The following is a 13906-nucleotide window of genomic DNA, read 5'->3' as shown; positions in this document are numbered from 1 at the left end:
CTAATTATGGTCCTGGCCTTTTCATTATTTATGACTTGGCTCCTGCAAACAGTTTGATTACTTCTGCTTTTTACCCATTTGTTTCCAGTGACTGCCATTCCTTGGGTCAAGGACAATGCTGTAAATGAGGATGCTCAGGCTGAGCTGTACTGCAGAAGGGCAGAGTGAGCTTCTAGGGGCAGCACAGAGGGGAAAGAGGACAAGAAGCACAGAGGTCCCCCCCCTCTGCCACATGGCACTTTGTCCCCACATCATCCCCACGGAAATAGACTTTCCCCTCCATTAAATGAACATTAACAAAAGCCACATAAGGTGCATTTGCACATACACAATGCAGAGTTGTACTGTGGGCTGTGACACCCAGAAATGAAGAGCCCCTTGAAAAGTCCCAAATTTGCTGCTTTTTGCTGGTCCAGGGAGAGGGAATGGGAATGGAGGGGCAGCCCTGGAGAGCTGCACAGCTCCAGCAGGTGATGGGATGGGGCAGCCCTGGAGAGATGAAATATTTTAAATACCCAGGAAAATATTTAAAGAGTTAAAATATGAGCAGACTTTATGCATAGAAAATGGAACATATTATCTTCCTCTGCAGTTTATAATTTTAAGATTAAAAATAACCCTTCAAAATCCCCCCTTACCCTCAAACATTGTAGGATACCTCAGTACCAATAAAAGCACAACAAGGAAATTTTCAGGATGGCAGATAAAAGAAAGAACAAGGATACTTTGGGCCAAGGCTGTTTAAAAGTTAATAGTATATAAAACAATGTGTGAGTAAATGCTGAGAAGCAAGACAGCCACATCCAGTGACAGCCACCAGTGACCACTGCCCATTACAGCCTTCAAACACATTTCTGCCTTGTAGTTCAAAGCTTGTCTTTTGGATTTTGTATTGGCACAAGTGTTGGTAAATAAAGGATTTTGTTAAGAACATTGCATAATTTTAATGAAAATATGACCTAGTTACTTAGCATTTCACTTTGAGGAGCTAAATCTAACATGTCAAAGATGAGTGATGAGGTGATTGGGAAACTGCTGATGGAAAACTGCAGCAAGTTTGACAAGATGAAATCTTTAGGGTATGGCAGAATGTGTTGTATTTGCAAAGGTTACCCTTAAATGAGATAGACAAGACCTATAGAGGACAAAGTATGGAAAACATATGCTTTGGTAAAAGCCCTAACGTGATTTCTCCTGCAAGCAGATTAAGAACTCGGTCAAGACAGATGAGCCTGAGTGTTGGGAGCTGACAACTCTGACAGTCCAAGTACAGGAAGGATGAAACAGGCAGCGAGAAAAAACACATTTCTGAATAACCTACCTAGAATAAGAGCACATTCTCACTTCAGGTCATTTCTCTGCATTATTAATTTAACATTTTGTTGCTCAAGTGGACGACAGGTTTGAAACAAGCAGGTTACAACAAACCAAAACAAAACATGAAATGTACCACGACAACAGATAAGGAATTTAGTCTCTGCTTTTTCTTCAAGTTGGCTTATTCAGCTTCATGTTTTTTTTATTTTGAAGGAACAGTCATTTTACAAAATATTATGGAGCCTCAACTGACTGAACTTAAACTGAGTGAAAAATGTGGATCTTTGCTTCTGCAGTTATTCTAGTGGAAGATAAAAAGGAAATAGACCTCACAGAGATACACTGCATTTGTAATTGCTTTTACAAAAGCCACAGCATTTAAATCCTGTGACTGTCTACCTGGTTTACACACATCTTGGTTGAGCACAAATGTCTTGGAATCTGGATCTGCTGAGCTGAGGAACAGCTTCCTAAAGAGGGTCAGAGGTGCTTCAATATCAGCTCAAAGCAAGTGAGAACACAGCATCCATTTCAAGTGGATGGCACTGTGTAATAGGTGTTTTCCATTACTAAGATGTACAAATCTATTCTAGAGGAAGGAAAGATATCATGCATTACAACTAGTGTGAGGCTTTCCAGAGGGGAAGAAAAAAATCCCTGTTTGTGCTGTAGAGACAGCAGGGAAGGAAAGAACATGCTTTTGCCTCAGAAAGACCCAAAAATGGTTCTGTTTCTAATTTCCGTGAAAAAAGGTATAATCTTAGGATAATCATTTGGCAAGAAATGTCTCATTTTTTCATTTTTCCATTTTCAAATGAGGCAATTATTTTTCATTAATTTCCAGATTTTCTATCTGACAGAAGGTTTTTGAAGTGCAGGCCTAAAAATAGCTGTGGGAGGTGAGAAAATGATTTTCAACTAAAAGCCAATCCACCAGAAAACTCTCTCTTCCCCCTTCCAGTGGCAATGGCTGAAGTCTTTCAGTTAAAAAGTAAGAAGCAGCAAAGAAGGCGTGTGAACAGCCTGATCTATCAGAATGCATATATAAGTGTATTTTGTATATTTGTACCTGTGTGTGCACACATGCATGCAACCCTCAGCAATCATTTCCAACAAGACCTGTCCAAGACACAATACAACAGTGGAATTGGGCAAATCTACAAACCTTTAGCCCAGAGCCCTCGGTATTAGAGTTCCTTTTCCAGCAGGAAAAAGTCCTGTGACCACACTGCTCCCCCACCTGTGGAGATAAACTGCTAATGAACATTGCTGCAATGATTGCTTCCTGTTTTCCTCAGCAATTTCCCACTTCTGGGGGTTCCTGCCTGACCAAGAGACCTGAAGGATAGAATTTAACATGGGTAGGGAACCACTACAAGTCTGAATTTCAGAGCTCGAGGGAGGGGAGAAAAGATGGTAAATTGTAAATTGTAGTTTGAAGTTTTTCCCTCTGTACAGGAAAGTCACATTTCACTGCAGTGTTAAACTCTGAATGTTTCAGGTGCTGACATATTCAATTTCATAACCTATTCATTTCAGAGGTGTGTGAAGATATTTTCCCTGGTGATCCTGAAAATATCTCTTGAACAGTTCTCCCAGGGTGTCAGTTGTTAGCCAGTGGGAAGTTCCTCCTTGCCTTTTCATGCTTAATAAACCTACCAAACCCTCTTACCTGTATTGCAGGTGCAAGTTCTAATTCTGATGCTGAATCAGAGTCCAAGGCACTCCTGACATTAGCCAGCTCAGACTGTGATCTGTTTTCTGTGGACCTAGAAATAATGCATTTACACACTCAGCACTAGGACACACTGCCCTGTGTCTGCAGGTTCACAAGCACACAATGATTGATCAGGTTATTTCCTTCAATGGAATTGTTTAACTTGCACTAACACTTAATCACAAGTGCCTGGACCCTTCTTTGTGTTCTCACTCTTCTATTTCATAGACAGGGAAACTGAGGCTAGACAACGACACCAGACTGCGCCTCAGTCTAAAAATCAACCACCACAATAAAGGATTCCCCTTCATGTCTCTGTAGAATTCTCACCACCATTTATTAAGTAACCGCACCTGCTACTTTCCACACCATTAAAAATTCCTGGCGAAATGGCATTTTATAGTGCACTTGTTTGTGATACATTGTCCAAAATATATGCTTGGACACATTTAATGTCACCATAACAGGTTTAAAATTATGATTTGTTATCAAGCAAGCATTTCTGTGAATTAAGAAAGCTGGGTTGGAAATATTTTTTTTAAGGAAAGCAAAAAGTTGTACCATAAAATCTCTTTTGATGGAGCTCTGGATGATGATGATGTTCTCTCTGCAGAAGGGTGGGCCTTGCTACTCCTGTCTCCATGAAAACTGACATCATCCCATTTCTCTATCTGTGTCTGAATGGCAACTGAAAAACAAGAATAAATATGAATCTTTTAGAGAAACTACTGCTGAGAATTTTATCTCTGTAAAATGTGTGTTATAGAGAAAATAATGCCACCAAAGCCTGTATTTTTATAAAGGTCCAACACAAAGACATTTTGTGCACCTTCCTAGTTGATATGGTGTGAAAATATTTGGAAATCCACAACATTTTTCTAAGTCTGTTAGCATTCATGGTCAGAATGTCAGTATAATTCTTGTCTTCAAATCAGTAATTTATATGTAATTTAGACAAATTGTGAAAATGAAGCTTCTTTTAGAGACTAACATGTAAAAATGACTATGTAGGCAACTGATATTATTCAGTCATGTCAGACTCACTTTGCAGAGATCAGATGTTCAGCTCCTGTTTGAAGATAAAGGTCTCTAAAAGAATTTCTGTGATGATGAATGGAAAATTTGCTGCCTTGGTATAAATTACATTTACCTTGCAAATTTCTCAGTTGCACTGCAAGTAATTTAGTTTGGATGGAACTAAATCAAATTCACCTTTTCCAAAGCTTGTCGATAGATCAGGCTTGGCAGGAAATTGAGTTGTTTTGGGGATTTTTTTTTCAGTCTGTATAAATATATCTCTCTTGTCAAGAATGGATGGTTTTTTCTCTCCTATGCATAGATAAAGCAATATTTACAAATATAAATGTGCATTTCTGACACCTGCAGCTCTAAAAAGGACATCAGTATGGGTGCCTCTCATTCGTGTCCTTTACCAATTTCTCATCACGCCCCTACAGATTTTTCTACCATTTTACACACCCTGACTAAATTCCTTTTTCCAAAGAAATTTCAAAACTTTATTAGCACACTTGGTGTCAACTTAATAGGTATAATGGCAGAGGCAAAATGGAAAATGTGTTTAAGGTTTGAAGCGCTTCAGGTAGTTTATAATGAGGAGCAAATGCTGCACTGCTGAAATGGGGTGCAGCAAAAATTCTGGTTTGGCTCATCATTTTGTGAAAGTAGCCAGGAGAAACTTGTGTTAGTCAGGGCAAGGGAGCACTGATAAAACAGCTACACTCTTACCTAAATCTAGAGAAGACTTGTCTGCAACTCTGGCAGCCTGGACTTTCTGCTCAGAATCCACACTGATCAGGTCAGGATTCTCTGTCTTCTTTCTGAGGGTTGAAGCTTTTATGCCTTCAGTTCTTGAAGGATTCTCTGATTTCTTTGCTTTGTTTTGGGTTTGTAAGACAGGTTCACTAAGATCCAAGAGATCCAGACCTGTTGATAATACTTAGAGACAAAATGTTAAAATTCAGTGTTGTTCTAATTCCAGCAGCTCACTTTTTAAGATTTGTTTTAGTTAGGGAAAAAAATTACTGATGTGTTTGCATTTGGCCAGAGTAAGTGTGTATTTCCTGGCTAAAGATGATGACCACTATACTAAAATCTGCATGGGGATTTCAAGCACTTAACTGAATACAGTTTAGCGGATTTGCAAAAAAGGCTTTTCCTCTGAAAATCTTAAAGACATCTGAGGTCTTATGGCTGGGGCCTTCACAGATTTCCCTCTTTTGTGATGGTTTCCTGTTCAATTCAGCTTTTGGATAAGATTTGGTTTAATATTAGATTTTTAAAGTCCTGGTAACAGCTGCCTAGGGCAGTGCTGTTGTGCCACAATCCATTTGGGAATAGCTTTGGGGGTGGATCTGGGTCAAAAAGAGAAGAAGATGTTTATTTATGTTTTCTAATGTTGGTGGTGTTTGTCCTTTGGGCCATAAATACTGCATATAAAGTCTAATGCCATTTCTATTAAGGACTGTATCAGTGTGGAAGAAATGTTCCATTTCAGCTCTTCTTTTAAAATTTGCCTAAAGAGTAACGTTCACAATTCTTTAGCATGTAAAAGGTAGAAAAAATCCATTTTTATCATCATGTTACAGGGCAGATGTTTTTGACAAATCAATTTGCATTAACTCTTGCAGTGCTTTATCTGTGTTCTTGGAAATCACTGAATTTCATCAATCTTCATAGATTTTTTTTAAATTTTATTATTAAATAAATCTAATTGACACCCCCACCCCAATCTGATAGATATTCAAGGCAGGTGTAAAATTTACAGGTGCATTTTAAAACAAACACCATTCTTAAACAATCTGAAATAGTTCTATTCATCCCTGTATTATCTTCAGCTATATTTTTTAAAGGGAAAAATTATTACTTACAATTGTTATCTAATTCAGTACTTTAGCTTTTGTAACTACAGACACATTAATTAGATGTGCAGATAATCACTCAGCTGTCAATTATTCATCTATAATTTGCATGGGTGTAAATTTTAATTAAATGGCTTCTAACAAGCCAAGTCCTTTTCTGAGGCAGGAAGAGAGCCCAGTAGGGCTGTGCTGATATTATTGTCTCAGCTGATCTCTCAACAGCATTGATTACCTCTGCACAGACACCAAGGAGGAGGGGGCTGATTTCTAAAAATACTTCCAAAGGACAATATACTTCAAATAGAATCCAGTATAATTCAAAAGGTTTTCAGAATTTACTCTTAGATGGTATTACCTTCTCTACTACCTCATTACAACACAAAGGAGGTAAGAAATATATTAAATCTTTTCACTAACAAAGTGTCTGAACTCAGCCTGGGTAAAGTGTTCTAATACCTCCCCCCTTTTTCTCTCTAACAACTCATCCAAGATTTCATTTAAAAAAAAAATCTTCCTAGAGTAAGGAATGAGTTTGATTAAAACCAGACTAAATGTGGGTTTTCCCATAGGCTAAAATTTTGCAAAACCAAATACAGAGAATTGATTCAGACTCATATGTACATCCTGTGAGACTTAAACAAAATGCATTAATTTTAGCCCAAAAGATGTCATTAATGTCACATCTATCTGTTAGAATTGATGTGATTTGAATCACATCAGATTTCCCCTAAAATATAATGAACAAAGTCTTTCTTCTAACAGGTCAGGCAAGTACAATTTAATGCCAGCTTGTGATTTTGTGACACAGTAACAAAGAAGTCACTTGACAAAAATGTGCCATAATTAAGCTAAAACTAAAACTATTTTTCTCTAGTGAGTGATAATAAGAAATGTTGTTTACCTGCAGTATTTGATGTTACAGGCCTGGCAACAGCTTCTGGTTTAGTTTCACAGAGAAAGTCATCAATGGAGGGGCTCAGGAGGGGTCTGCTCTCCTGTTGTTCATTCACCAGCTAGCAACAAAGAACCCCAGGTCACAGAGTGTTCTTGGGATGCAGAATTTACAGAAATAAAACATATTCTCACAATATCATGTGCTTTATTTTTAATTGTGAGGGTAAGATATTGCAATTAGATGATGCACAAATAGCACTGGGATTAAAATAAAATAAGCTTTAGTTACTCTTTTGTGGCAAAATTATATTGCAGTTTAACAAATCACACAAAAAATAAAGCAGCAAGATGATTTTTCCTTAGCAGTTATTGCATACTATTGCTTATAGGGCTAAAGTTACAGGGCCTGATGCAGCTCCCTTCAAATCCATGGTGAAGTTGCCCTTCTTTGTCACCAGGATGATAAGCAGGGCTTTTTTGCTCTTTTTTGAAGTGGCCTTTTTTCCCCCACAAGTAACATGCTTCCCCACAGAACTTCCACCATAGCATTTCATCTAGCAAATAAGCATTAGCCCACTGAACAATAACTTGCTGAGACAGGAATTCTCTGCCATAAGTGATATGTGAATGACAGTGGATGGAGCCTGGTGAGTGTATGAACGTCCTGCATGAGTTCTGACTGTGGGAAGACTCATGAAATGCTTTTTATTTATGAGCAGTTTTCCATTTTTAATTGGATGAATGCACTGGTGTTCTGCTACCTGAGAGAAATCTCTGTTTTACAGGCTATTTAATGTATCAGAATTAAAAAGATAAAACTGTACAAATCTCAGAAATAAAAGTCTCCTCTTTGCCATCTATCTCTGATTAGAGGATTAAGACCTCAGCTGAGCTGGAGGGATGTCTGGTGGCGTGCCCTACACTTACATTATCTTAGTATCTTAATTTCCTTATCTGAAAAAATGCCTTCCCACTGTTGCTTTTGTCTGGAGGTGTTTCAGCTTTATTTTATCCTCTCCATCTTCTTCTCAACCCTCTCTTCAAACTCTTTTTCTGTTGTTGAATTTTTAAAGTTTTCTCTCAGATATGTTAGAATTTTTAAATTTAGGGTGCTCACATGGACTAAAACTGGCCAAAAAGGGTATTTACTCACCCTCATGTTTGTTAAATACTGGCTCTGAGCTACTCCAGCAGCAGGATTACCTCTAAAGTTATTACAGCAAACCAGATTAGATTCACTGCTGTTCAGCACTTGATTTCTGTAGTGCAAAGCTGCAGCAAAATAGTGGAGCTATTGCAATAACAAACCCACTATTTCTATGGATCAAACCTTTAATCTGATATCCAGCACTGACTCGCTGTGCTGCAAGCCTTGCCCAAATGCATCTGCCCAGACCTCAGAGTTCTGCACTGAAACACCATGGAAGTTTCCATGGAACACAGAGGAGGGATTGCCTGCCCAGCTGAGTGTAGATGTGGCATCTGAATTTAGAAATGTGGCAGCGATGCTGTCCCAACTCCAGATGTGCTAAACCCAGAGTGCAGATGCAGCTCACCAGGGAACTCATCATGAGGGGTTAAACTCTGGATGGCCTGTCCAGGTTGCTGTCTCACTCAATGCACAGAATTCCTGCTTAATTTGGTAAAGCTCAACATTCATTGGAAATTGCATTTATATCAACTTTGATTTCCATTATCCCCTGGTCTACAAATTTACCTAATGATTATGTTTAGGAATTAAGCAGACCTATATTTTCTTTCTATGATTTGGTGACAATCCTTACTCGTGACTATTTTGAAAAACATGAGGATGCCTTAAGTTCAGAGCTGAGTCTTTTCCAAACTACTTTTAGTATTTTAAGATTTTATCCTGATATCAGCAAAAGTTGCTCGTATATATTTTTCTTTTTGCATTTACACAGCATAAAGAAAAGTCCTAGACCATTTGGAGAGGGACAGGAGTGAAGAAAGAAGAGGTTCTGTAGGAATCATTTAATATATAAAAACTTCATAGGAAATACTCTGTTTCTGTGTCTGTAAGACTATGAATAGGGTACATTATCACACAATACTCAGATGCTTATCAGGTTTCCCATTACATTCCATGGAAATTTTCTTCAATAGGAAAGAATGGGGAAAGAATGAAATGAAGAAAATTATGAGAACCAAAGTACCCAAGCTCACTCACTGCAGACAGTGAAGAATAGAAACTCTGAAGACAGCAGGAAAGGCAATTTATTGCCCAAACCTGATGCAAAGGTCAGAGGGTAAACTCTGGGAAGACCAGAAATAATGTTAAGAATCAGAGTCATGGAGGGGAAGGAGATAAGACTCAATAAAGAGCTGAATTGTACCAAGGTCTAACTGAAATATGAGGTCTGACACTTTTTTCCTTTTCAAAGATGGCTATCATGTCCTTAGAATTTTCCTTGTTTATTTATTAGATTTATTACATTTTAAAGGAAGACTATGAGTTTGACTTAGGCTAACAAAAGGAAGATTGAGTAGGATTGCGGTTATTCTTCATGTACACAAAAAGGGGGAGTGGTCAGATGACAGGGGAGGAGCAAAGTTATTTCAGCTGTAGAGAGATTCTGGCCCAAAAACAGAGTTCTAAACTGGGCATGAGAACATCTGGTCTGGGAATTAAAAGAGATGAACTGTATGAACTGTATGAACAGTATCTTTTCTTACTGTGGGGGGGACAAAATGCCCACCTATTTAAAATGGCTTTTGCCAAGATTTCTACATCACTGTTTATGATGTGACTGTGACCCAGTGGATCCCTCCTAGTCCTGGGCCCCTTGCTCCCATGGCTAAGGACCAGAAGCTGTGGAATGTCTTATTGAAAGGTTTGTTTCTGTGAAAAATAATCTGCTTTCAATTCAAACATTTTTGTCAAAAAAGATTGCAAATACATGACCACGTCTACTAATTCTCAATAAACACAAACTACCTATGTATAGCAATAGAAAATATTAGAAAATTACTATTTTGACATGAAGGAGACATTTAATGATGAATTAAGACTTAAGTTAGAGTGCCATGGGATGATATTTTTTCTGTAGAGAAGTGGGCAGGGGGGTAGGTTTCTGACATTACTCTGTAAGAAATGCCACTTGTTAAGCCCTTGGTCTCACACTCGGAATTTCATTTTGCTGCCTCATATACTGTACCAAATTTATCCCTTGCTTAATACTGCACAAGTTATTAGAGTTATATCAGGCATGAATTTGGAGTAGTACATAAAAGATTTATGAGATGAAAACTATGATCTATATTAAACCAATAATTTATGGTTCTCAAGCACCTTTCAGGCTGAAAAATCACAGAATGCCTTAAAACATTCATGAATCAAGCCTGGCACCACCACAGAGCTGAGGAGAATTATCTCTGTGCTACAGATGAGGGGAGCAAAGTGAAATTAGGGAAGTGACCCAGCACCCCTGGGTGTTGGAGAAGGAGCACTGGGGGCAGGAGCTGATCCCACACTGGATTTATGTGCCCAATATCTGCACACACACCAAGTGCTGCAGACTCAGCCTGGGAAAATGGAGGTATCTCAGCACTAATTTAGCCAGTGGGCACCATAAATTCTCATAATGTCTCTAGGAACTTAAATTCTCTCTGTAAGATTCACTTTAATTAAAGAAGAAGCCCACACACTCCTTTAATTGAGGGATTTGTGAAATCTGTGGAGGCTGATATTTCCTACTACCAACACATCTGAAGACACTCATCCATAGTACAAGATACTCCCAAATTCAAATGAGTCTTCTGGGAACAGCCCAGCAGGAAAAGGTGGTTTGCCTACCCCAGTACTGCTACTGTAATTTTTCATTCCAAAAAGCATGTAAGTTCTTTTTGGAATGAAATTAAGTGGGGCTTTTGGGTGCTTTGGGAGAGATACTGGGAGAGTCAAAAGTGTCTGATATCAGCCCCGCTGCTTCCAAATATGCAAAGCAAGGATTATTTAGCAGTAACTAAGGTATGGTCCTTCCATCCCATTTCATATTGTCTCCAACTGCATTCCTGATCTTGATCTGTTTGCAGTGCACAAAGCATGCTGGTTTGTTTCTTTTTTAAAATTTTACTAGGGCATAACACAATGCTAGTCTTTAGGATAAATTATTTAGACTCTAAATTGGGAGGGTTTCCAGTCAGGCATGGGCAGCTAATTAGCACCTATGTTTTGAGCACAGAGTGAACTAGTTCTCTTAAATTAAGTGCCTAAATTCCCTCCATGTTCAATAGGGAGAGATAAATGCCTAGAAAAGCTACTCCAGAGGGAGATTGTGCCTGCCCAATTTAGGCTGTCCCTCAGGAGGCTCTCAAAGGCACCTAGCTTTCCCCCTGCTATATATGGGATTTATTTTAGAAGGACGGGCTCAAAAAGCATCTAAAATTTAGATGTAATTTGCTACTGAAGTGAGTTGGATTGAATTTTGGATTGGATCCATTTTGTTGCCTGAGCCTGATTGAATTACTCATGGCACTAATTTAGGAAACCCCAAACTACTACTGGGTAATCCCCTGTGCAGTTCAGCATCAAGGCTGCTCCTGGGCACGGAGGCTTTTTCCTGCACTGCCCCCTCAGTGTGTGAGAGGGTGGCAGGGCTGCCTCAGGGACAGGAGCTGCTCCAGAAGGCTCAGAGTGAAGATGAGCATGGGGGAAGGCAGGAAACACTGAACTCAGATTTTCTACTGGAAAAATGCTGTATTTGCACTTTGCTCTGAGAAACTTGTCTGCTCTTTGGGTGACACTGGAATAACATCTACAGGGGTCAGATTGATTCCAGCAGCTTGTCAGTGTGGTGCTTAGGCAGAGACACCAGCTAATTTCAAGCACTGATTATTTTTATGACACACAGCAATGATTTCCTGACAGACAGGCTCCCAGCACACAGCTGGCACTTTGGTGGCATTCACTGGGATAGGAGGAATCAAATAAATTGATTTCTACTACCTGACTCTTTCTAAAAACTGGTAAATGGGAACCCCAACTAAGAATGTAGGTTATTGTTTTCTAGAGCATAACTGGAAGTATTGGCCTGACAGTCATGTCTGTGGATCATTATCTTGTGTAGGATAAGAACTGGAAGACGTTATTTCCTGGTTGCAGAGGGGTTTTGGAGAGGGAACTCCTGACTAACTGAGTAGTCTTGTGATAAAAGTTAAATCGCATGAGTTTTGTTTTTGTTCTTTTCTCACTTTCATAGTATGTTTATAAAGATTTCACAAACAAAATTACTGCTTCACACACTTTATTTACTCTTGTGTAGTAAGTGTGATTACTGCATTATTATGATTACTATTATTCTTGACTTTTTGCCCCATCCTTGTGCCAGAGTGATACATTTATTTTTCTCTGTCACTCTACTATGAATGTGTGTCCCAATGAAGCTGACATGAGAGCCAAATATCTGATTTGAAGAGAGAATAGATTCACATGGCACATGGAATAACTGGCTTCTGCCTCACCTGAGCTGTGGGAAGCTCTAAAACTGAGATGAGTTCTTTGCACCCTCCTCACAGAGCCCTCAGGTGCTGCTGGCCCTCTGGAGGCCAGCCCTGCTCCCAGGTGATAAGCAATGCTCTCTGGCCAGGCAGTAGGAGCTGTGGGCTGTGAGTCAGAGGTGACAATTTCTTACCTGCAGTCACACAAGCCAAGTCACCCCAGCTGCCAGGGCTTGTGTGAAGCCACAGGAGCTGTGGGAGGGCTGCTGTAGACACTGCATTAGATATCTGAATTCAGCTGTGTTGTTTAAAACCTTTGTTTATGTTGCATCTCCATAAAGAGCAGTTGATTTTCTGGGTGACAACTCTTGTGATCTCTGTCACACCAACACCCTGCCTGTGCTTCTACGTGCTGACCTGTGCAAGTTATGGTGTATTGTAAAATTAAACATCTCACAGCTCAATATCTCCTTCCCTCTGCTCAACCTGGTCTGCTGAAAGGAGGTTTAACATGGCAGTTGTGTCTGGCTCCTGCATTTTGGCCTGGCTCCAGCTGAGCACTTAAACTTGCCCCACAAAACTCAAGGTTAAGCACGTGCTTAACTGTGCTGCTGGATCAGGGCCATGGGGGAAGAGGAGGAGGAAAGTCACTCTTGTCATACTTTAACTGTGACTGACAGTTTGGCCTTTACCCACACACATTTATTGTCAATCTGCATTCATGCCTGCATGCTCCATGCACTTCTTTAAGTTAAAGGAAACTGTTATCAAAAAATGGAGTTCCTCTCCTTCCTGGGTGGTAGAAGATTTTATTTCTCATTCAGCTATGAGTTTTCTTTTTGGTTTTACCTGGTGATTTCTGTTTTAGCCTCTCCCCTGCCCCATATAATTATCTAGGCTGAAGATCTACAGCAGTGATCCAAGACAACATTTTGTCATCACCATAGACAATTTGAGATCCCTGCTGTATTTTTGCATATGGGCTGTAATTGCTTGAAAACCACATGGATTTTTTCTGGTCCTCTCTGTGGATTTTCCTTCTCAAACAGAGTTCTGCAGCATATCTAGAGTTAGGCTGTGGTTTTGGATGTGTTACTGTGTCTGGTCATAGGAACCAAATCACAAGTTCTGGTTAAATGGCCTTTCCCTGTCATGGCATGTCTGGTTGCTTTGGGGTATTTTAAGCAGATTGGAGAGCTTGAAACTCATAAGCTGTTAGAGAATTGCAACTCAGTAGAGCAGTTTCACTGAAAAAACAGCAAATTTCAGTGAATCTAGAACTGTAGCACATGATTTGCAACTCTTCAACAGGGCAGTGTATTCATACTTGGAGTATTAATGAATGAAGAGCCAAAATTTTCTGAAAAGTAACTTCAATTAATTAATATAAAAACCAGAGCTAAACTTATGTATTATATTATTTGCAAAAAAAAGTTTGTCCAATATTTTTGTCCTTAAGGAATAGTAAGGAATTTCGCAGTTATGAAATGGTATGGGTAATTTTTTTACTTTATTAAAAAAATACATCATCAATTCCCATGGTAATTTCAAACTAAAATTGTAATTTTGTGAATTTAATTTATGTGACAGAGAGATCTACATAACTTCAGGAAAGCAGCCAATTTGTGACTCTTAAGGATAT

General features: G+C 39.1%; 1 protein-coding gene across 3 annotated transcripts in view; it reads right to left on the bottom strand.

The window, feature by feature from the left end:
* PEX5L (peroxisomal biogenesis factor 5 like) overlaps positions 1–13906 on the bottom strand; it is a 96970-nt gene that overhangs the window by 16049 nt on the left and 67015 nt on the right. For 2 of the 3 annotated variants that reach the window (XM_031055458.1, XM_005419016.2), the window contains exons 3-6: positions 6815–6926; positions 4781–4990; positions 3596–3722; positions 2990–3086 (exon numbers count right to left, since the gene is read on the bottom strand). In XM_031055458.1, coding sequence (XP_030911318.1) covers positions 2990–3086; positions 3596–3722; positions 4781–4990; positions 6815–6926 — 546 coding nt within the window. The remainder of the gene's footprint in view (positions 1–2989; positions 3087–3595; positions 3723–4780; positions 4991–6814; positions 6927–13906) is intronic. The other variant, XM_031055459.1, reaches the window with a different exon arrangement.

This window comes from Geospiza fortis, unplaced genomic scaffold, assembly GCF_000277835.1.
Source record: "Geospiza fortis unplaced genomic scaffold, GeoFor_1.0 scaffold172, whole genome shotgun sequence".
In the NCBI taxonomy this organism is placed as follows: domain Eukaryota; kingdom Metazoa; phylum Chordata; class Aves; order Passeriformes; family Thraupidae; genus Geospiza; species Geospiza fortis.
Note: the sequence above shows the minus strand (reverse complement) of the source record. Positions and strands in the feature narration are given on the sequence as shown.